The sequence below is a fragment of the Gopherus flavomarginatus genome, chromosome 1 (genome assembly GCF_025201925.1).
Source record: "Gopherus flavomarginatus isolate rGopFla2 chromosome 1, rGopFla2.mat.asm, whole genome shotgun sequence".
Taxonomy (NCBI): Eukaryota; Metazoa; Chordata; order Testudines; family Testudinidae; genus Gopherus; species Gopherus flavomarginatus.
Genome location: NC_066617.1, coordinates 271,863,475 through 271,887,362, shown reverse-complemented (window position 1 = coordinate 271,887,362; position 23,888 = coordinate 271,863,475). Strand labels below are relative to the sequence as shown.

General features: G+C 42.7%; 1 protein-coding gene across 4 annotated transcripts in view; it reads left to right on the top strand.

The window, feature by feature from the left end:
• The window catches only part of FARP1 (FERM, ARH/RhoGEF and pleckstrin domain protein 1), a 356,237-nt gene that overhangs the window by 219,152 nt on the left and 113,197 nt on the right, over positions 1–23,888 (top strand). For all 4 annotated transcript variants that reach the window (XM_050947809.1, XM_050947801.1, XM_050947782.1 and 1 more), the window contains exons 3-6: positions 3,225–3,329; positions 13,027–13,069; positions 14,326–14,404; positions 22,906–23,003. In XM_050947809.1, coding sequence (XP_050803766.1) covers positions 3,225–3,329; positions 13,027–13,069; positions 14,326–14,404; positions 22,906–23,003 — 325 coding nt within the window. The remainder of the gene's footprint in view (positions 1–3,224; positions 3,330–13,026; positions 13,070–14,325; positions 14,405–22,905; positions 23,004–23,888) is intronic.

The following is a 23,888-nucleotide window of genomic DNA, read 5'->3' as shown; positions in this document are numbered from 1 at the left end:
TTGTTCATTAAGAGAAGGTTGCGTTCTGGCTATGTCTTTATACTACTCGGGGGAGGGGGGAGAATGTTGGTGGTACTGAAAAGTGTTTAGATTTTTATAGTTATTGTGAATATTTTGTAGCATAAATAAAATTTAAAGTTGTTTGAGTACTGGTTGTTGAGAGTGTTTCTGTTTTAGAATGTGTGAGTATGTGAATAGAATATTATATCTGAATATACTCCAAAGTATAGATATGTGTTGTGACTCACATCTGACTAAATACTCATTGGCTAGAACAAACTTCCTCTTTTCACACCTATGCCTCCTTCCTTCCCTCTCGACACCACTTTATTTTGGTTATGTGTGGGATGAGTTTTTGTAGGATTAGTACTTGATATGTTATGTCATGTTGGCAGTGTGATACCAAATGTGTCAAACTTCAGTAACACTTTTTACACTTATTCTTCCTGGTGTATTGTCTTGAGTCATGTTTGTATGACAATTGTTTGTTAATGACAATAAAAAGTGGTTTAATGAAACAATGTAAGGTGATTTTAGCTTTCTGGAGCTGTAAACCAGCTAGAAACCAGTTAGAAGCAATCTGAGTCTCTATTTAAACAGAAACCTGCTGAATGGGTTTACACAGAGGGTATGGCTACACTTGAAATTTGCAGCGCTTTGAAATGTGAGTGTGGTCAGAGCGCCAGCGCTGGGAGAGAGCTCTCCCAGCGCTGCACGTAAACCACATCCCTTACAGGTGTAGCTTGCAGCGCTGGGAGCCGTGCTCCCAACTCTGCGGCACTGATTACACTGAGGCTTTACAGCGCTGTATCTTGCAGCGCACAGGGGGGTGTTTTTTCACACCCCTGAGCGCGAAAGTTGCAGCGCCATAAAGTGCCAGTGTAGCCAAGGCCAGAGATGAATTTGAATTGGCACTTCTCTTCAATCTGTGTTCTAAAACCAGCCACTTTTTAAGAATTCTACGTGCATCCTGTGTCTGCAGGTGAAAGAGCTTTTGCTTTGGTGATGGCTTAAGCCTTTTGTACATTAAGGAAATTATTTTAATTTCTCTAGGATAGAATTCACTCCTCCTGGAGATCTATTTTATTATTTGTTTTTTGTAACTCACTTTTTGGTAACATTTGATGCATTCACAACTACAAAGGTGGATCATAACCTTTGCTCTGGGTATAGGTTAACTGGTATGTTGATAGTAAATTTTCTGTGGTAAACATTTTTCATCAGTTTATTTAGGTAATTAATAAAAATGTGTTTATTTCTAAAAGAGAAGTAGTTAAACTGTAAAATGAGTTATTCACCAGAGTTTCTTTAAATTATTTAATGTTATATGACAGTAAAATATACAGAAACCTCAATGAGGATTGGGGGCGCATAGTTAGTTAGGGCTTGTCTATACGAGGACACGCAAGAAAATTAATCCAAATTAACTAAAGGTGTAAAATTAAAGTGGATTAGTTAAATTGTATTAAACCCTTATGTGGACAATGTCATTCAGACCTCAAATGGCCTTCCCTTGGTTTAATTAAAGGCATTTTAATTCTGAATGAGAGTGTCCACACAGCAGTTTAACTAATACACGTTACATTGTCACCTTTAGTTTATTTGGATTAACTTTCCTGAGTGTCTCTCTGAAGACAAGCCCTTAGTAGTCTTGGTACAAATCCATATAAAGGCATTCTTGAAGATTTTAAAATACTACAGTGACACAGCTGCACCACTTTTGTGCTTCCATGTACATGCTACCTATGTGGATGGGAGGGATTCTCCCATTGGTGTAGGTAATCCAGCTCCCTGAGAAGCGGTAGCTAGATCAATGGAAGATTTTCTTTTGCCAATCGCTGTCTACAAAGGGACTTAGCAAAACAACGAAGAGTCCTTGTGGCACCTTAGAAACTAGCAAATTTATCTGGGCATAAGCTTTTGTGGGCTAAAACCCACTTCATCAGATGCATGGAGTGAAAAATACAGTAGGCAGGTATAAATACACAGCACATGAAAAGATGGAAGTTGCCTTACCAAGTGGGGGGTCAGTGCTAACGCAGTCAATTCAAACAGAGTGGATGTAGTTGACAAGAAGGTGTGAGTATCAACAGAGGGTCACTTTTTGTAGTGATCCAGCTAATCCCAGTCTTTATTCAGGCCTAATATGGTGGTGTCAAGTTTGCAAATTAATTCCAGTTCTGTAATTTCTCGTTGAAGTCTGTTTTTGAAGTTTTTTTGTTGAAGAATGGCCACTTTTAAGTCTGTTGAGTGTCCAGGGAGATTGAAGTGCTCTCCTACTGGACACTACAAAAAGTAATTTTCCCACTGTTGATATTCACGCCTTCTCTTCAACTGTTGGGAATAGGCTACATCCACCCTGTTTGAATTTGCCTCCTTAGCACTGGCCACACACCTGGTAAGGCAACCCCTATCTTTTCCTGTGCTGTGTATTTATACCTGCCTACTGTATTTTTCACTCCATGCATCTGATGAAGTGGGTTTTAGCCCACGAAAGCTTATGCCCAAATAAATTTGTTAGTCTCTAAGGTGCCACAAGGACTCCTCGTTTTTGCTCTTACAGACTAACATGGCTACCCCTCTGAAACCTGCCACCACACAGGGACTTAGTTGACTTAATTATGCTTCCCAGTGGTGTGGATTTTTCATGCCCCTGACTGAGGTAGTTAAACCAAGCTAATTTTCTAGTGTAGGCCAGACCTAATTTACTTTTGAAGGGGGAGGGAAAGAGGGATACAATCAAACATCTACGTTTTTTGTAAATAAATCGCCAACTAACCTCATCTACCCTTCAAGCAAATTTTAGCTGGCTTATTTCTTATGTCCTGAGGAGAGGTTAGTGCCCTTATGGATCAGAAATTTAGTGTGTAAGGGATGGTATGGAAACAAAGCATGAATATGCATCTTTTCCCCACCTCTATTTTAATTTTTTTCTTATAAAAATTAGGAAAATCACAGTTTATTTTTGTTTGAATTATAAAACTCTCAAGTACTAGTCAAAGAGATACGACTATTCAAGGATATAAGGTTATTCTTAATCTATTTAAAACTGGTAGAATAATTGCCACTTTTATCAGAGGGATGATCAGGACATTAGTTAGCTAATGTTTTGTAAATTACTTTGAAAATATAGCTTGTTCTGTATTGCTCAGCATTATCATTTTGCTAATAAAGCTACTCTTGTTAACGAACAGTGTGTAACTTTTTGTTGTTTCTATTTCCAGCAAAGAGCTCCGGGGAAAGTTTTGTTGGAAGCCGTTTGCAACCATCTGAACCTTGTTGAAGGTGATTATTTTGGCCTTGAGTTTCCGGATCATAAAAAGATCATGGTATGTGAATGAGATACATTTCTTACTTATTTTCATGTTCACATTTTATGTATATTACAGTCCCTTCCTCCCACCTACCGCACATTCAGAAAAAAAATTTTAAAATGTAGTTTTATTGAAGGTTTCAGTGAGTTTTGCTCAATGGTGATGATGTGGAACTGAGTTTAAAAACTCATCTCAAACCCTGTTCCTCACTTATCCATATTGAAGGTAGGAGTGGTGGTGTAACCATAGTAACTGTTGGTATGGAGACTAAATACCATTTTAATTCCTGATTGGTTTGGACTGTGGTAATGGTAAAATCCTGCCCGGTAGATGGGAAAAGGTCACCAATATTATGACACAGTTAAATAAGAGGCATCTTTTCTGTCCAAAGGGCAGTAAAAACAAGTTACTGTTTTTTGTTTATTACACTTGGCTGTTGTTTTTTTTTCTTCTTTTAGTCAGTGATAAAAATCCTATTCAGGGAGTTCTGTAATACAGGACAGGTGTGCTGGTTATGTCACCTATGTCTCTGATAATAAATGCTTTCTGCAGTCAAGTAATGTATCACTATATAATAGAGTGGGAGGAAGAGATTGCGAGAGTGTTAATAGATACACATCAGTTTTCATTTTTAAAATTCCATTTTACTTTAAATCTTAATGCATTACTGTGGCCTACTGAATTGTGTTCCAGTTAGTTGGATGCTGTGGGCATTGCATTCTTGTGTACACTTTGTTTTGCGCATATGGTGAATTCTACCCCAAAACACTAGACTGCCTAAAGAATATACAGTAGGGGCAATTATTTTAACTTCCTGCCTGAAGAGGCAATAGTTTTTAATTTGGGGGGGGAAAGAGGGTTTATCTGTCACTAGAGCAGACGTTGGCAACCTTTCAGAAGTGGTATGCCGAGTCTTCATTTATTCACTCTAATTTAAGGTTTCACGTGCCAGTAATACATTTTAATGTTTTTAGAAGGTCTCTTTCTATAAGTCTATAATATATAACTAAACTACTGTTGTATGTAAAGTAAATAAGGTTTTTAAAATGTTTAAGAAGCTTCATTTAAGATTAAATTAAAATGCAGATCTCCCCGGACCAGTGGCCAGGACCTGTGCAGTGTGAGTGCCACTGAAAATCAGCTCGCGTGCTGCCTTTGGCACATGTGCCATAGGTTGCCTACCCCAGCACTGGAGTAATCTGCTTCCATTGTTTTGTGCAATTTTTTATGCAAGAGAACAGATATTAATAATTACATAGTTCTGGGCTAATGGTTACTGAGAACAAAATAGAAAAGTGGACAGTAATATAATTTTAAAAAGCAATAAATCACAGGCCTTACTTTGGATTTACTTGAAACATTAATTTTAACAAGTAATTTCACAATCTTTCATATATCCTCTGGGAACTTTTTGGTAACTCTCTTCTTGACAGTAGTTAAAAACAATGTATGAACATAGTTGTGCAATAATGTCACAGTGGGCTATATAGCTATACAGTTATGCTAAAGAAATATTCAGATTTTTTACTTTTCTGTTTGTAAAGTTGCAAACATAAAAGTTTTATAGTCCTGACAACATATGTAATTTGGACTCTTTTGTATATATACCATATATACTCGATCATATGTCAGTTCATTTATAAGCCGACTCTCCAAGATGAATAAGTAAAAATGGAAAAAAAATTTATAACCTGTTCATAAGTCGACCCTATAATTCAGAGGTCAGCAAACTTTGGCTCCCGGGACATCAGGATAAGCTGCTGGTGGGCCAAGATGGTTTGATTACCTCAAGTGTCCACAGGCACAGAGGTAAACCTAAGTAAACAAAGTGTCCCGTTGTGCTAGCTCTTACCCTGACGGGCTGGAACAGCAACTGGTGGGGAAATTTTTTGGAGGGGAGAAGCTGGGAGTCAAGGAAGTAACCCCTGTGGCCACCCCCCACACATGACCCCACCTCTGGCCCGGGACCCCCACACTCTCCCCATCCCATCCCTTCCGACCTTATCTGGGGAGGCCAGGGGAGGATGTCTCTGGCCTGGCTGGAGCTGCTCCGGCAGACTGGGCAGTGCAGCTGCAGCCTGCTCCAGTGGAACAGACCGGGCAGTGCGACCGCAGCATGTTCCAGTGGGCTGGGCCGGGTGGCACTGCCACAGAGTGCTCCAGCGGGCCAGGCAGCATGGCCACAGCCTGCTTTGGGGGGCGGGGCCGAGCGACTCGGCTGCAGCCTGCCAGCCCTGGAGCTGCAGCTGCTTTGGAGGCTGGGGGGAGAGCAGTGTGGCCAGAAGCGGAGAGACTCTGGCCCCGCCTCTTCCCTTCTGGGTCTGCTGGCTGTGCTGCCTCTCCTTGCTCCCTCTGTTGGGGGGAGGGGCTGTGTCCCACCTCTCCCTCTCTATTCCCGTTCATAAGCCAGCCCCCTTCTCTGGTGCTTCCCTTTTTTACTAAAAAAAATTCAGCTTATGAACAAGTCTATATGGTAGCTATTTATATAACTATGAGGACTATTATAAGCTGTAATATATATGTGCAGTGTGAATGAGTTGAAGTTGCTTTTGAACCATAACTTTTAATTTCTTGAATTCTGAGGGGGGAAAACCTTATCCACGGTGTAAAATTTTTCATCATGCATAACAGAATTTGCATTTAATTGCTTTTTAAAAAGTGAGTGTATGCACTACATTTACATTTATTTGAATATGATTCATTGCTTTTTCAAATAGTGTGTAATACAAGATAAAAATGAATGCCTGAGTGTGTGTTTGAATATTTTCATTTGCAGAGGAGATCATATGTCCAAACACTGGTCTACCTACTGCAATGTGTAGAGTTCCAGATCACAAATACTTGTGTGTTTGTATGCCTGGCAAGCTATAGCATGATATGTTTGTAGAAGGCAAGACTGTCACTTGTCCTAACATGGTTGCATACACAAGTAAAGATGACGTTGCATGGATCACTGCTTCACACACTGGGGTGTGAACAGACTGCAGAGCTGCATCTCTCCCTTGCAACAGAAGCACTGTTGCTAACTCTTGCAATTTTATCACAAGTCTGATATTTGATGCCTTCCTCAAATCTACAGCTGTTGGCATCAGATTACTTGCGAATCTCAGCTTTCATTTAAGAAAAAATTTCTGTCCCTCAGAGTTGCAGCGAAAAGCTTAAAAACATGAACCCTAAATGCTGCAAAACCAGAAGTCAAATAAAAAGACCCCCCCCCCCAATTATTTTTGTTTTAATTTCCTTCTTTGTCCTGCTTCATGATTTTAGGGGCCTGACTCACAGTTTCTGAATGCATAGTGTTGGCCATATTGGTGAAGTCTTGGTTTTGCCCCTGTCCCCCAGTAAGCTGCACCTTGGATGGTTCTGTAGTAACTACCTGATCTCCTATAACAAAGAAAAACTGCAGAAGGAACTGGGATTCTCTGGATACAGAAATCCTGCAATGACACCGCTATACAACTCCCCTTATGCCGGGCAAGGATCACAATCTAGCACTAGTCGAAACCAAATTGCGCAGAACCATATGCTATTGGGTAAAATGCAGAATGCCCAGACTCTTGTGACTTGGTTATTTCTCAGTCTTTTTTTCCCTCCAAACTTGGCAAGCACACATTCTTCACTGAGGAATTGTGTACATGCCAAGTTGTAGCTTCTGAAACAAAACACTCTGAATTATCAGAATGCCAAAGAATGTCAGAACTAGTTTTTTAACAAGTAAAAAACACCATTTTCCCATCCTTGAGTAACTAACAAATGGCCAAATAGATTTCTTCACACCTTCCATAAAAAAGAGTGGGGGGAGTCACCTTTTGAATGGGAGGAGAATGAGAATTTCATCTCAGAGAGAAACTTTTGTGAATATATAATTACTTGAATAATAGGGCCGGAGGACAATAGTGCCTCCAAGGAGCTAGCTTGGCTCTGTAATAACTATGAAAATAATTAGAAATGGGAACAATTTTAACAGAAGCGTGTGTGTGTGTGTGTGTGTGTGTGTAGTTCCTGAGGCTATTGAGGGTGTCCCAAGCGCTGCCTAATTAAAAACTGCTCAGGGTCAACTTTCATTTGTGTGTTCGTAATAAAAATATATTGTTGTTGTTTTCGTGAGAGGACAATGTGATTAATCTGCTCTCTGGGGCAAATTTTATGGCTTTTAGATTGGTCCTTACCCCTTCTGAAAACTGTTCACCATTCCTCCCATAACTCTAGACATGTATTTATTAACTGAGGGCTGAGATGTTTCTCCCAAATTCCCTCCACCTCACATTGGTTGTTTGGCCTCTGTCTGGTTTTGCTGCCCACTGTAGCCTTTTGCAACACACTGCACCTCTGTCGATGTCCTTTTGACTGAGAGTATGAGTGCAGTTTTTGGGTCTAGACACCCTGTTTTCATAGACCACCTCCTCTTTACACAGGGCTGGTCTGTGTGAAATGCTCACACAATAGTAAAAACATGATTTATTAAGTTGGAGAATAATAAGATCAAAATAAATAAAATGACATGGCATAACATACCGCATCTAAGTACTTTGCAAAGCCCAATGATATGGCGTCTTCTGACAGAGAAGAGAGAAAATGCTACATGGCCAGAGAGTAAAATCTTTTCTCTCAGACTTTGAGTAGTGTGTCTGCCTCACACTGCTGTGCAGACAGAACCCCTCATCCAATCTTATCCAAATGGTTGGTGTTAAAGTTTGTTGCCCTGTCATGGGGAAGTCCTCTCAGTATTTTCAGTGTCTTCTTGAGGAAGAAATGCCTCTTTCCGTATCCCCAATATCAGGATTATTGTCTCCTAATCACTCCTCTGAGTTTCCCAGCCTTCTGCTCTCCAGCTAATGTCACAAGCCCCCATAGCCCACATTTCCTTAGACTAATCTAGGTGATAGTCTTGATTTGCATTGCCACCATTCCTTGCAATAGGATCTGGCGTGTGTTCTCCTGAAGGATACATCCTGTTTTTGTCTCTGCTCCCTACAGAGGCACTCTAGGGAGACTTTTAAATGTATCTTATCAGTTTTCCCTTACCATGGCACACTGAGTCGTCTTTGAGTGCTGGCCCCTATTTCACTATGGGGTATGCAGGTGCAACATGAACATGCACTTGAGACCAGAGAGTTGCTTGTAGGCAGCATCCATTGGCCTGTGCCTGCACCCCAGCTCTCCTTGTGCCCCACACTGAGAGTATAAGGGGTGGTGCGGATCAGCTGCCTCTCTAGTTCTTTCTGACTGCTGCATGGCATGTATCAGAATCCTTCCTTGTCTGGAGCTTCTCCTTTCTCTTTGTCCATATATTCAAAGTTATATTTTTCTTCCTTATTGTTAGGGTTTTGATAGTTAGGGTTGGCTAATTTTAGAGTCCTCACCCCAGTAAGCCCTCATTGTCTCCCAGTGCAGGATTTGGCTTATGCCCATGATTCTGAGCTTCAAAAACTGTTTCTTGTCCCTGCTCCTTTTCACTCAGTGATGACCACCAGTGCTATCTCTGCTGCCTTGGGCAGGTGCATATCTCCATCAAGTGCAGTTTCCGATGCTCCTTCCCCAGCCAAATGCAGTAGACATGAGAGCTCCATCTTCAAAAACACCCCCTGGAGCAGGTAATGAGATGTTAGGAGTAAGGCCCTGCAGCTGTGCCTGGTCAGTACACCTGGCACCATAACGAGCCAGCTAGACTGCCCAATGGACCACGCTGCCGAATTGGCTGAGGAAGTCAGCAGTAGATCAGTTATCCTAAGCCCAGCAGCAGCAGTAGCTCACTGGCTGCTCAATGCACACAACCACGGACGCCCTGCTTCCCTGTGCTCGTCTGTCTCCTAGCCCTGCTCCTGCTTTGCTCCTCCACAGCTCCAGCCCAGATCCTGCCCTGCACCCAGCCTTCTTCCCATCCTGACCCAGCCTTGCTCCTGCCTCAGAACCAGCTCTGCTTCTACCTTCCTTGGCCCCTGGCAATCTGATTCCGACTCTCGGCTCTGACTCCAACTCTGTCTTGACCCTGGGTTCTGTCATTCAGACTCTGTCTTGGTTCTGACCATCAGCCCTGGTTCTGACACTGTTGTGACCCTTGGCTCTGGTTTTCAAACTTCAACCATTAGGTCTGACTTCTACTCCAACCACTAGGAATGACCGCTTATGACCCGATCTGCTGACATGAGACCCCAGTCTGACCAGGCCAGGGAGACCCCACGTGTACATTGGCCAGAGTCAGCAAGGTGCATGCCCACTAGCTCTGTGCCTAACTCCAGAGCTTAGAAGGTCACAGAGAAGGACTCTCTGGCTGGGCTCCCTCATGAGAGTAAGAGGCATTTAAGCAAACAGAAAAGCTGATCCCCTCTTAGATCCTCTAAGAAAAGACATCCCTCCTCAGACTCATCCAGGTCAGGCAAGCCTTCCGGCTTGGCCACAAAGACTTAGATCATTCTAAGTCACATGGGCATAATCAGAAGACATAGGAGCAAGGCTTCTTCAGTACCAGCTTTTGAATTGACCTCGACATCGACTGTGGTACTATCTAAGCCAAAGTACCGAGACCTGAAAGGTCAGGGACCACCAGTACCATCGGAGATCATGAGGTCATAGAAAATCACTGGTAGTACTCTCACAGCTCCATAAGGGACCACCACCTACTACCACTCCAGTGGCATGGAGTGACAGATCACAACCTGCAAAGGTAATGGTCACTTATACCACTCTTGATGATATCTTCATCCTGCCAGACCCACAGTCTCGAGGAGGATACAGTCTCTTCTCCAATGAAGAGTAATACAGCAGGTATCCCCTCAACATCAGGGAAGAGGGTTCTACTCAAAGTATTCCTCAGTTCCCAAGAAGAAAGAAGGCTGGAGACCCATCCTTACCCTGTGTCAACACAATGTTCTTGTTTGCAAGCTGAAATTCTGCATGTTTACGTTGGCACCCATACTACCATCCTTAGAAAAAGGCACATGATTTACAGCTCTCAGTATGAAAGAGATACTTTCATGTGGACATTCATCCCTCTTGCAAATAATCTCTCAGGTTTGTGGTAGGGCCTCACCGCTGTCGGTACAAAATGTGCCTGTGTGGGGTAGCTACAACTCCCAGAGTCTTCACAGAAGTATTCTGAAAAGTAGCAACTTAGCTCAGACAAGGCGACGCCACAGGCTTCCCATACTTGGACAAGTGGCTTCTGACTGGCAGGTCTTGCCTGGAAGTCTTGACATTAAGCTTGTTGCTGCTCCTTTTAGCATCCCTGGAAATCAGTGTAAACATGTAAAAATCTACCTTGTCTCCAACACAGACCATAGAATTTATAGAAGCGATATTGGATTCAATCAAGGCGAGAGCTTATCTTCCCAGGAACAGAATTCATGCCATAGGTGCTCTCATAGGCTTGGTTACGCACAACCCTTGAACATCACTTTGGATGTCCCTTACTCTCTTAGACTGTATTGCGTAATGTGTTTATGTAACACCATTTGCCAGACTCCACCTTCGTTGCCTGCAAGCTTGGCTATGAGCAGTGCATATACAGAGCAAGCATAGCCTGAATAGCATAGTAACAATTCCCTCTGAGGTGAGGGCCCCTCTGCCATGATGGAGAGCCCCTTAATGTGTGTGTGACAGCAGTCTATTTGCAGTATACCTCCCAGTCACCCAGAATTCACTGGCGTGACTAGTGGCAAAATGCTTGCTGAGGCTGGTTGAGTGGGAGTTACCTGATTCTGTATTAAATACCTTCACTTGGGAAGTGGAAAATAAAGTACTCCAGCGAAAGCCCAAGACCAATGCACTCCTCCTACCTTGGACTAATCACTTTTTGGTTATGCCTTTCCTTCCATTCTGCTTACTACCTCGAGTTCTACAGAAATTCAACTAGACAGGGCACAAGCCATCCTCATTGCTCCCAGCTGGCCCAAAGCCAGACAGTTTTGGTTTCCTAGCCTCCTTCAAATGTCATCCAGTCCACGTCTCAGCATTCAGAATTGTGCGGATCTCCTGACCCACAAAAGTGACAGGCTCAGGCATTCCAGACTCCATGCTCCTCATTTTGTGGCTTGGTATTTGGATTGTCAGCAAGCCTAGAACACTCTGCTCTGAAGCCATACAGGTCATCATTAACAGTAGCAGGAAGGACTCCACTAGAAAATATGTCCAAATGGAGGCGGTTCTCTGTCTCAACAGAGACAGAAGAAATTTCAGCTGTTTTGGAATATCTTCTTACCCTCAAGGTGATGTGCCTCTCTCTTAGCACGGTGCACTTTCATCTGGCAGCAGTTAGTGCATGTCTGCCAATGGACAGTTACTTGATCTTTACCTACCTGGTAACAGCCAGGTTTTTGAAGGGCATGATCAGAACCTTTCTGCCCGTCAAGAAACTAGCCCCTGACTGGGATCTTAATTTAGTGCTCTCCATACTCCCTGAGCCACCCTTTGAACTGTTAGCTATGTGTTCCATGTCTCACTGTCAATTAAGGTCGCCTTCCTCATTGCCAGTAGGGTAGGTGAACTTGGAGTGTTAATGGTTCACCCACCGTACACTATATTTCATCAGGATAAAGTCTTGCTATGACTACACCCCAAAATTAATTTCTAAAACTGTTTCAGAATTTCACGCAGACCGGGAAAAATACAGGTAAGTAAATTGACTGAAGTCCCATCCCTCTAGTGAGGAGGGGAGACTTAATTCCCTCAACATGAGATGAGCATTGGCATTTTACTTCAGAGAAGGAAACCGGTCAGAAAATCACCTAGGCTGTTAGCAGAACATGTATGAGGATAAGCTGTATCGTCTCAGAGAATCTCCATGTGGATCTCTGGCTGTATCCTACTCTGTTAGTTAGTATAGCTTCCTCCCCCACATGGGATAAAGTCTCACTCTCTAAGGGCACAAGCAGCCTCAGTAGCATCACTTCAAGAGATGCCTCTGATTTATATTTGCAGGGCAGCCACATGGAGTTCCATCCACACATTCATGAGATGTTGCTTGGTCCAGAACACCTCCTGCGTCCTCACACCCTCCTCCTCTCTAAGTACTGGTTGTCAGTCGCCACCAACAGAATACTCTCAGGGACTAGGCAGTACTCGAAGAAGAAAGAAAAGTTACTTACCTTGTAGTAACTGGAGTTCTTCAAGGTGTATGGTCTCTACTTGTATTCCACTACCCACCCTCTTCCCCTCTGCTTCAGATCGTGATCTGATTTGTAGTAAAGAAGGAACTGGTGAGGCAATCAATCCGTCGCACCCCTTATGCCCTCGATGCAGCGCATAAGGAGAGCTGGGGTGCAGGCATGGGCCAACAGACTCTGCTAGCCAGAATTCTCCAGTCTCAGGTGCATGGAGCACATGCTTACCCCCTAGAGGACTACAGGTAGAGACCACACATCTCAAAGAACTCCAGTTACGGTAAGGTAAGAAACTTCCCTTTATTGACTGCCCCGACACTGTGACACAGTTTCACTTTAATTTTGTTAAAATCTGGAATAAATGAGGGAGAAGTATACCCCTTAATCTGTGGAAGATACTGTTTTCCTCTATTTCTGAATGTATATTGTTTCTAAGGATGAGGCACGGTGGCAGCACATTAGGTATCTAATTCCTTGTGACAAAGAATTAATTATATGGAGGAAGAAAAGCCTTTGTGGATAACTTTGGGAGTGTAAGCAGTCTGGAAAAATAAGTCATATATGAATAACTTAGTATAATGGAGAATACTACTATGCTTTCTTTCATTTTTTAGGTGTGGCTGGACCTTTTGAAACCTATTATAAAACAGATTAGAAGTAAGTGCTTTCTTTGTCATTTACTGTATCAGTCCAAAATAGTTGAATTAGATCAACGGTTCTCAAACTGTCAGTCAGGACCACAAAGTGGGCTGCAACCCTGTTTTAATGGGGTCACCAGGGTTGGTTTAGACTTGCTGGGGCCTAGACTGAAGCCGAAGCCTGAGCACCACCACCCAAGGGCTTCGGCTTTGTCCATGGGTGCCGGGGCTCAGGTTACAGGCCCTCCTCCCAGGTCGGCAAGGCTGGAGCTTTGGCCCCTTGACGTGGGGCGGTGGAGCTGGGGCAGGCTCAGACTTCGGTGGCCCTCCTGGGGTTGTGTAGTTTTTATTATCAGAAGGGGGTGCGGTGCAATGAAGTTTGTGAACCCCTCAATTAGATGAAAGGGGTTCTCTCAATTAGAACATTAACTTCATATTTTGTTTGGATTTTTTTGCCATCAGATATATATCTATAATACATATTGTGTGCTATTAAATTATATTCATAATGATATTTTAAAATTAAACAGTCTGATAATTAAAATTCATCTTTGGTAGCCAACCAATCCTTTGTTTAATACCTAATGTTTATACACTCACACAACACACCTTTGATCAGTGTTAGAGTTTGTTACAATAATGAGGAAAGAATGCAATTTAAATGTTACCAATTTACATTTATAGGCTGCTCAAGTTATTGATCATATCCCTTTGATATTGAGCATGCTGAGTCAATTTCTACCGAACACGATAATGATCATGTTTCTGTATGTAAAGTGTTTTACTTTTGTTGTTTCTGGTTTTAAACTAAACTTTATGTTAAACACATGGAGGGTTTATTCCAAAGCCCATTGAAGGGGCCAGGCAGTGGCAGATTTAGAAAGTTGTTTCAAATACTAGAGGTAACAACTTTATTGATAGTGGCAGCAAGGTGGGACACAAGGATGTGGAGACAGGAATATATGATGAAAGAAAGAAAGGGATTAATAGAAACAGTAGTTTGCTTAAGGGTGCAAAATTGTCAGCAATATTCAGGGTGGGGAAAAAGAGGGAATGAAAGAGAAGGGAGTAGGGAAGAAAACATTAGTGGGAAGGTGTTAGGCTTTCTTTTACGATCTATTAAACAGAGGTTATTAACTAATCTGAGGAACGTCAAAAATACTAGCAGGAGACACAGACTAATACGCATTATTTTAGACTTAATAGTCTATTTCTGTATGAGAATGTGCAGACTATTTCAAATGTTTCATGAATTTTCCTTTGTCTTTTTGCCAGGACCTAAGCATGTTGTCGTAAAATTTGTGGTGAAATTCTTTCCACCAGATCATGCTCAGCTGCAAGAAGAGCTGACAAGGTTAGTGATTCTGTAATTCTGTTTTTTAATTCCTTAATGGATAGGAGTGGGGAGGAAAATGGGAAGCGCCAGCAGATGAGGGCAAAGGGTCTATCTGAGTATCCCTTCTATTACCTCTCTTTCCCGTGGGATGTAATTCACTGGAGCTCGTCGTGCCAAGGAGCACCAGGGAGATGTGATGCAGGAGCCCACCATTTCTTATTAAGCCTCAGAGGAAAGACAATGCAGCAGGAGGTTTCTAGGAGCAGCAGTGAGATAAGGGAACTAGCCAAACTCCCTTACTTTCATCTCCAGTGGACCTGAACAATGGAGGAACCTGGCTCCCTTGAGAACTCCTTTCTGCTTGGGACCATAACTCGACCATCTGGGAGAAGATAGCTCTGCCTGAGGCTGCCTGGTGCAGCGGCTGGACCACACGTTCACATAGTCCTTATGAACTCATAAGATTCACAAAAATGATTTTATGACTGAGGGGGGGAACTGTGAGGGAGCGGAACGAGTAGGATGAGGTATGAGAGGAAACAAGGGAGAAAACATGTATCTACTGCAGCTAAATTGTGTACTTAGATATGTGCTTAAGTTTTGATTCTCATTAAAGTGGTGATTTAAACTTTATTCAGTTTGTGAAGGAATACACACTAGCTCAGTTCTTCTATCAGAAAAAGAGTAGTATTGCTCTGTGTGTGTGTGTAGATATGAGGGTCAGAATGTGCGGCACATGTGACTAGAGCTGGTGAACATTTTTTGTTCAGAAAGTTTTCAGGCTGAAAAATGCAGTTTAATCAAAACCAAAATTTGTCATGGGAACATATTAGGGCTGTCAATTAATCGCAGTTAACTCATGCAATTAACTCAAAAAAAATTGTGATTTAAAAAATTAATCATGATTAATCGCAGTTTTAATGGCACTGTTAAACAATAGAATATCAATTGAAATTTATTAAATATTTTGGATATTTTTCTACATTTTCAGATATATTGTATTCTGTGTTGTAATTGAAATCAAAGTGTATATTATTTTATTACAAATATTTGCACTGTAAGAATGATAAACAAAAGAAATAGCATTTTTCAGTTCACCTCATACAAGTACTGTAGTGCAATCTCTTTTTCATGGATGTGCAACTTACAAATGTAGAAAATTTTTTGTTATGTACCTGCACTCAAAATCAAAACCATGTAAAACTTCAGAACCTACAAGTCCACACAGTCCTACTTCTTGTTCAGCCAATCGCTAAGACAGACAAGTTTGTTACATTTACAGGAGATAATGCTGCCCTCTTATTTACAGTGTCACCAGAAAGTGAGAACAGGCATTTGCATGGCACTTTTGTAGCTGGCTTTGCAAGGTATTTACATGCCTGATATGCTAATATTCTAATGCCCCTTCATGCTTTGGTCATCATTCCAGAGGACATGCTTCCACGCTGATGACACTCATTAAAAAAAAAATGCGTTAATTAAATTTGTGACTGAACTCCTTGGGAGAGAATTATATGTCTCCTACCCGGATTCTGCCATTTATTTCATGTTACAGTAGTCTTGAATGATGACCCAGCGCATGTTCATTTTAAGAACACTTTCACTGCGGATTTCACAAAACGCAAAGAAGGTACCAATGTGAGATTTCTAAAGTTAGCTACAGCATTCAACCCAAGTTTTAAGAATCTGAAGTGCCATCCAAAATTTGAGTGAAATGAGGTGTGGAGAAGTCTTTCAGAAGTCTTAAAAGAGCAACACTCCGATGCGGAAACTACAGAACCCGAATCACCAAAAAAAAAAAAAAATCAACCTTCTACTGGTGGCATCTGACTCAGATAATGAAAATGACCATGCGTCGGTCCACTCTGCTTTGGATTGTTATCGAGCAGAACCCGTCATCAGCATGGAGGCATGTCTTCTGGAATGGTGGTTGAAGCATGAAGGGACATATGAATATTTAGCGTATCTGGCACGGAAATATCTTGCGATGCTGGCTACAACAGTGCCATGACAATGCCTGTTTTCACTGTCAGGTGACATTATAAACAAGAAATGGGCAGCGTTATCTCCTGCAAATGTAAACAAACTTGTTTGTCTGTCGGATTGACTGAAGAAGAAGTAGGACTGAGTGGACTTGCAGGCTCTAAAATTTTATATTGTTTTGTTTTTGAATGCAGGTTTTTTGTACATAATTCTACATTTGTAAGTTCAACTTTCATGATAAAGAGATTGTACTACAGTACTTGTATTAGGTGAATTGCAAAATACTATTTCTTTTGGGTTTTTTACAATGCAAATACTTGTAATCAAAAATATAAAGTGAACAATGTACACCTTGTATTCTATGTTGTAATTGAAATAAATGTATTTGAAAATGTAGTAAGCATCAAAAAATATTTTAATAAATGGTATTCTATTATTGTTTAACAGTGTAATTAATCTCTACAGGATGGTATCTCCACCTTCTCCTCTTTGGCCATTTTGTGAATCTTACCCTTCATTGCCTTTGATTTTATTTAAATAATGGCCTGGATTAATCACAGTGAAAAAATTAATTTCTATGGCAATGGCCATGACGTTTTCTTTCATTTCAGTCAAAAATATTTTTTTGTTTCAACATTTCTGATTTTCAAATTTTTCAGAATATTTTTGTTCTACAATATGTTGATATTTCATCTCTCCCTTGCTGGGCACTAGGCAGCGCACATCAATGCACCACGTTGGAGACCACTGACTTAAACTGTCCGGCTTGAAACCCCGCTATACTGTGACCCCGTATTTATCGCGATGGAATTTTTTGGATCCCAAACATCGCATTATAGCGGGGTTTCACTGTATTTCAAAACTTGTGGAGACAAGAAATAGAGATTTTAAGTGAAATGTTCTTGATCATATTTGCTGTTTGACTAGTAATCTGTGATCTGAGAGGCGAGCAATGTAGACTAAAATGTTCTTTAATTTTTTTAAAAGAAAGTACAAACAACTGCATTATAAAAGATTTTGAAGTGTCAATTTTCCAAACATTTTCTGGGGATTTTGATGCAGGAGTCTCTGATGTTAATACTAGTCCTGTGGATAACTCTGTATCCCTGCTTGTTGCTTTGAAAATGTGTCTGTAAGGATCTGGTTTAAACCCACTAGATCAAAGAGATGCATAATGAAGGAAAAATTAGGCAATATCTGATCCTGATTCTGCAAGCCTTCTGTGTTCGGAACTCTCATAAAAATCTGTGAGATTTCCATGCCTGGAGGTCTGACAGGATCACATCCGCTAACTGTACTGACTTTTTATCTTCTTGTGTGGCAGTATTACCCAGTTGCTCATTGTGCCTTTGTGTGGATGAAATTATTATATGTGCATCCTTCAGAGGAGACCCTTGAGGAAGGATTGTCAGGGTGTTGTCCTGGGACTTAAGAGACCCTGATTCAGTTCCCTGCTCTGCCAAAGACTTCCTGTGTGAACTTGGGCAAGTTACTTAGTCTCTATGTGCCTCACTTCCCTTTCTGTAAACAGGGATAATAATTCTTCCCTAACTTGCAGAGGTGTTGTGAGAACAACATTCAAGATTGTGAGGTGATCAGATACCATAGCTAGATAGAGATGTTTAATCAAGGTCTCACTCCTCATTGTCCGGCTATGCCAGAAGGAGGACAGGAAACACTGGATGTGGTTTAAGTAGACCACAACTTTATCCCTACATGTCAGGGAGGCCCCAGCGGATAAAAGTGCTCAGGGGGTAAGTCCATAATCATTTACATATACCTGAGGGAATGCTGCTGTCAGTCCTTCCCCTGCACCCATTCTGATCCCCAGCCAAACTGCTGCTGGGATCTCACCACCCCCACATTTAAATGAGGATTAAGTCATAGGAGCCCCTAACCCTCCCCCCCTTTCCTTCTCCCACCCCCAGTTTTTCTCCTTTAAAGGATACGTCCTTTAAATCCTTTCCCAATCCATTTTATCTGATCACCGTATCCTTTCTCTATGGAGTACCTGCACTGGAAAGCCATCACAAAGAGGTGCCAGCGGTCAGCTTGGCTGCCTTCCCCTGCACACCTAGCTGGGTTCCCAGACATCTCTGCCTGCATATATATAACTGCCCCTGGAAATTTCCACTACATGCATCTGACGAAGTGGGTATTCACACACGAAAGCTCATGCTCCAAAACGTCTGTTAGTCTATAAGGTGCCACAGGACTCTTTGCTGCTTTTACAGACATCTCTTAACACCCCCAAAAGTGTCAGCTCCTGTCTGACAGTAAATTCCCATGCTCCTTGAATAATTCTGGTGCCCCCTATGCAATGTATGGATGTGGCTACCTCCCTATTCACATGCTTCCTAGCTTTGCCAACCTAAGGGGGCTACACAGTTCCCTGCCACACTCTATGTTGCAATGAGTCTGACAAAATAATTTTTATTCCTTGGAAAAGTTCCAGGATCCGCCCCAAGTCCTGCTTAGCTCTGATCATTATGTCCACCCTTTTACATGTTCCCAGATTATTTTCTCTGAGGTGACCCACATCCTTTTTATTAGCAAACTCCTTTCCCCAAATGACCATTGCAACCGAAATGGGGAAAAAAATTCCAGAATGTTTTATTCTGCACTACTTTTTGTATCCAGGCAGAGGGGCATTGCTGGACGCACCACCTGCCTGAGTAATACCCCCAAACCTGTACCTCCCGAAGCAGCCAAGTAGATCTGTAAATCAGCCATGAATATCCATTCCTCCCTCCACAGAGACACTCCATTAAAATGAAACTGTTCCAACTTCCCCAAATCTGCCTTCATCTCTCTAGTAAATCTTATTAAATGATGAGGTCTGGCTATGCCTGTGGTGACTGCTGCAAGTCAGGCACAGAATGCCTGCCCCGCAAAGTGAAGATACCTTTCCTACACAACCCCCCAGTAGCTCCTAAAGCTTATTCTGAGGTGGGAGTCATATACCTACTAGAGTGTCTAGCTCAATCCCCAGGTAGGTCAACGTAGTGGGGTGACCCTCTGTTTTTAACTTCTCTAAGGGTACCCCCAGTTTTTTAGACAGGGCCTAAAAGGTGTCCATCAGACTAATACACTCATCTGAAGTCACTCTGCCTGCAAACAATAGTAATGTACTACCTACTGTAAATCTGCTTCCCGCATCACTGCCCTATGCCAAACAGGATATTGTACATCCCTTGGGTACAACTTTCTCAAAATAGAATTATCTTTTGAAAGAGAAATCCAAAAAGTTCAAGTCAGAAGGATGCAGTGGTGGAAAATCAGACTTGATATCACACTTGACCATCAGTGCCCCAGGCCATAAGCCCTAACCATGTGCACAGCCTCATCAACAGAGGAATAGCCAACAGAACACAAGGCTGGGTCTGTTCCATTGTTAATTGAGCTGCCCCATGCATATCACAGGTGATGAATTAAGTGATAATCACCCGGAGCTTTCTTAGGCATCAACCCTAAGGGAGAAACACACAAGTTCTGTATAGGCAGATGATTGAATGGTCCTGCCTATTCTCCTTTAACTCTTGTATAATCTTTTTCTTTACAATATAACCCACTCCCACTAAGGACTTCAAATTTTTGGACATCACATTACTACTTTCCCTCATAAAGGGGATCCTAAGCAGTAAACCCATTCAATAAATATGCTCCATCCATCTTATTAGGGAAATCTCAATAGAGTACCCTTAACATCACCAGTTTACCTGGAGGTGGTGCTCTTGTACAAATCAGGACTGCCAGGGGATCTGGGGGGCAAGTGGGGCAATTTGCCCCGGACCCCACAGGGGCCCCCACAAGAATATAGTATTCTATAGTATTGCAGCTTTTTTTTATGGAAGGGGCCCCCGAAATTGCTTTGCTCCAGGCCCCCTGAATCCTCTGGGTGGCCCTGGTACAAATCCCTATTTTCAACTTCCCCGCCACACCCTTTCCTGTGCCTTGGGCTCCATATCCTGAGCCTGCCCAAAGGGGTCTGTGGGCAGCAGGTGACTTGGCTCCCATTCTGTTTCCTCACTGTGGCCTTCCCATACTGTTGTGGCAATTGCGGGCTGCATGGGCCCCAAAGTGCATTTCATAAGCCTGAATTTGCAGATGCGATGAAAACAACTGCTTTCATTAAATGCCTAACAGATGTGATTATGAGCCTCAGGCATCTGGCAGGCTTGCTGCAGAATGAACAGGCCATTGTTAGTGTGGAAACCAGGCCCTCATAGTGTCATCCACTCTACCACAGCATATAATGCAGCATGTCCCATCAGATCCTGGTTTGTTTCCACAGTCAGTCTAAACAGTTTGTCATAGTGAAAACAAGCCATCCCCCCAAATGTGTTATGTGCCCATCTGATTATATGCATCTATTTGAACAATACTGGGCTTCTGTCTGGATAGGCCTCTGCAGTACTTCCAGCATAGAAGGCAGGAAGGCAGCTTCCCAATTTTCCCATGCTCTAACCACCCTGACCACTTGGCTATCTCATTGCCCTGCTTGCTCTGCCCTGGTTTACTGTCTGTCAGCACCTCCCTAGGCAACGGTGATGACATGTCTACATATTCACCTCTCTCAAAATTTTATCTTTAGTATTACTGAGAAGGTGAACTCCCATCGGGTCAGCCACCCCAGCATACCCACATTCATGACTGGCTATCGGAGCACCCTTGGTGCTCTGTAGCCCCCCACCCCGCTGGCCCTGGGGAAGCAGTTCTGTCCTGTGAATTCAGGTTCCCTATCAGTGAGTGAGTTGTAGGGTGCTTATAAATCACCACCCAGTGAGAGCTCCCACCCCATGGCAAGGAGTCTGCCATATCTGACTTTTGCCTGCCTCCCATGCTCAAGTCCCTGCTGAGTTTCCGTTATTACCACTTGCAGACCTCCCAGCCACCCACCCGTTGAAGCACCCAGCTGCTGCAACAACTGAAGGTTGGCTTGTAACAGCTGCGTTATGCCATTAGCTTCTGTAGAAGGTGTGTGTAACCCAGACATCCCAGACAAAGCTTTAGGATACCCGATCCCCGCCATGGCCTATTTACTAGTGCTGCTACCCCTCTAAGTTCGGTGGCTGCTGCCTTCTGGTGGGGGAGGTGTGAGTGAGAACCCTCTCCTCCCCTACTTAGGTTCCTCTAGATGAAAAGTGGCCCAGTTCCCTGAATCCCACAGAGGTCCCCCCTGCAGACACTCATTGCAGCATTATATGGAAGGGATTCGCTTTCACTACCTGCCCCTACAACATCCACTGGGTGCTGGTCACACTCACCCCTGCCAGTCGTGTTGCTGTCCTGTCTGAAATCTGTTAATTCAAATATCCTGGCTTTGGGTGACCCACTACACCTTGTAAACATTGTGGTGCTGTGGCAACAACTTTGGAAGCAGTTTCCCAGTCAATTCTCTGTTGGGTCCCCAATCCCAAATGCCTCCACTGTGATAATCCACCACTCGGAGTGTTTGCTTCCCCAGGCTCCCCAATACTTCCCAATAGAGGGGAATCCATTTGGTAGACTGATAGACCAGCCTGGGATCTGCTCACTCCAGTCCTGGGTCCTCTTGCCCATGTGGTGAGAATCCCAGCCCTGGTTTCACAGGACCCCTCGAGCCCCACTCCATCCCCCCTGAGCTCAGTTTGGACCTCACGCCCCCATCTGCTCTAACACACCTGCTATGTCCGGCGGCAAGGGGGGTCCCCATCCCTTTTACTGGTCTGCTGCAGCCCTAAACTGAGGAGTTTGAAACTCCCTCCCCTTCCCCTTCTCCCACAAAATGCCTGCTTCTACCCCTGCCAGCTTCTGCCTCTTCCAGTTCTCACCAGTCTACTACCATATGGTGCCATGACTCTGAGAGAGCAAAGTTTGCTGTGCTGCTGCTCCTGCTGCTCCACCTGGTCCAGGTAAAAGAAGGCTTTTCCTGCACTAATGTACACCTAAATAGTCCCCCCTCTCCCAGTCACTTGTGGGGGGGAGATGAGTCAGCATTCCCCGATGGACCTGGTCTGAAGCTGCTGCAGCAGCAAGTCAGTCTCACACTCAGCCATCTATCTGTCCCCTAAAGGAGCCACACACCTTTTCCTACAAGCCAGACGGCAGCTCCCACCACTTACTATGCAGTGAGGTCATTCTCTGGTGGCTGCCTAACTGGAAGTTCCATTGGCACCTTACAAGCAGTAGAAGATAACGCCACTCCAGGGCCTTATCCAGCATTCTTTCATGATAAAATAGGCTCCAGTGTCTAGGGCTGCTTTTTAAACTGTTGCTGAGGGTACCATGTTTGTCTACACTGTCACTTCAGTTCCAATGCTCATTACGTTTATAAGACATTTAAGCTGTCTTGGCTATGAAAAGCAGCTGCTATGTAAAACCCTAAAGACTAACACATTGTTATGCTTTATTGAGTCTCTAAAACTCAAGAAAATCAGATCACTTGTATAGGTTCCAACAGGCAAAAGGTACCTATTGCCAGATTATGAATCATCATTTTATTGCTTTTTTTCTTAGTTCTTGGTATGTGACTTTGTTCACTTTTGTGTTTGCAGGTACCTGTTTGCATTGCAAGTGAAGCAAGACCTGGTACAAGGCAGGCTAACGTGTAATGACACCAGTGCTGCACTCTTAATCTCACACATAGTACAATGTAAGTTCTGCTTTTTTTCCTCCTTATAGAAAGAGAAATGGGTTGGTGGGCAAGAGAAGCTTTGTCAGGCTGTTAATAAATAATTGCCTGTGAACATATCTTCAGCATGTTATACTGTAGAGTACAGCATAAAAACCTTTACAAAGGCTACATGTTTTGTATGGCGCTGTGGGTGTGTGTATTTTTATACATTTTATTATTTCAGGTAAAGAACAGATGCTCAGAAATATCCTGGGCATTGAGTCTGTATTTTGTTATTTGTTTGCATTTTCAAAGAGCTGTGCTTGACAGCCTGCCAGGACTCTGCAAGGAGCAGTTTCTGTAGAGTGGCAAATGGGTTGAATTCTTCAACTGAATTCCTGTTTTGTTTTTTATAATTTATATTTGACTTTTTATCATGTCAGTAGAGTATAAGATTCCTGGAGGTCTGTGTACTGTCTAGAGCAGAGTAAATAAATATGCTTAGAATGACAGACTAAATCATAGTCCTGATAGAAGTGTTCTTATACAGACACATGAGAAAAAAGAATGTTTGTTCAGATCATACATTCACTCCTATCAGCACGTAAAAGCTACTTTTGCCCTCTAGATATAAAAAGCAATCACTTAAAAGGGAATACATGTTTTCCACTTCAAGAATTTATTGAAACCCATATCTAGAATAATGTTATGAAAATCGGCTTTGAAACATATATAGATTATGCCAGAAATGTTGAGCCATAATAGATCATCACTTTGAATTACCATTGTAAAATTCAGCACTGCATATTTCTACTCAAACACAGCTAAACATAGATAGCATCTCAGTTAACAAAGATTTTCAAAGTTCTTTAGAGGTTTATCCCTGGTAAGGATGGGTAAATCTCTCTATTCTGTGTTGGAGGT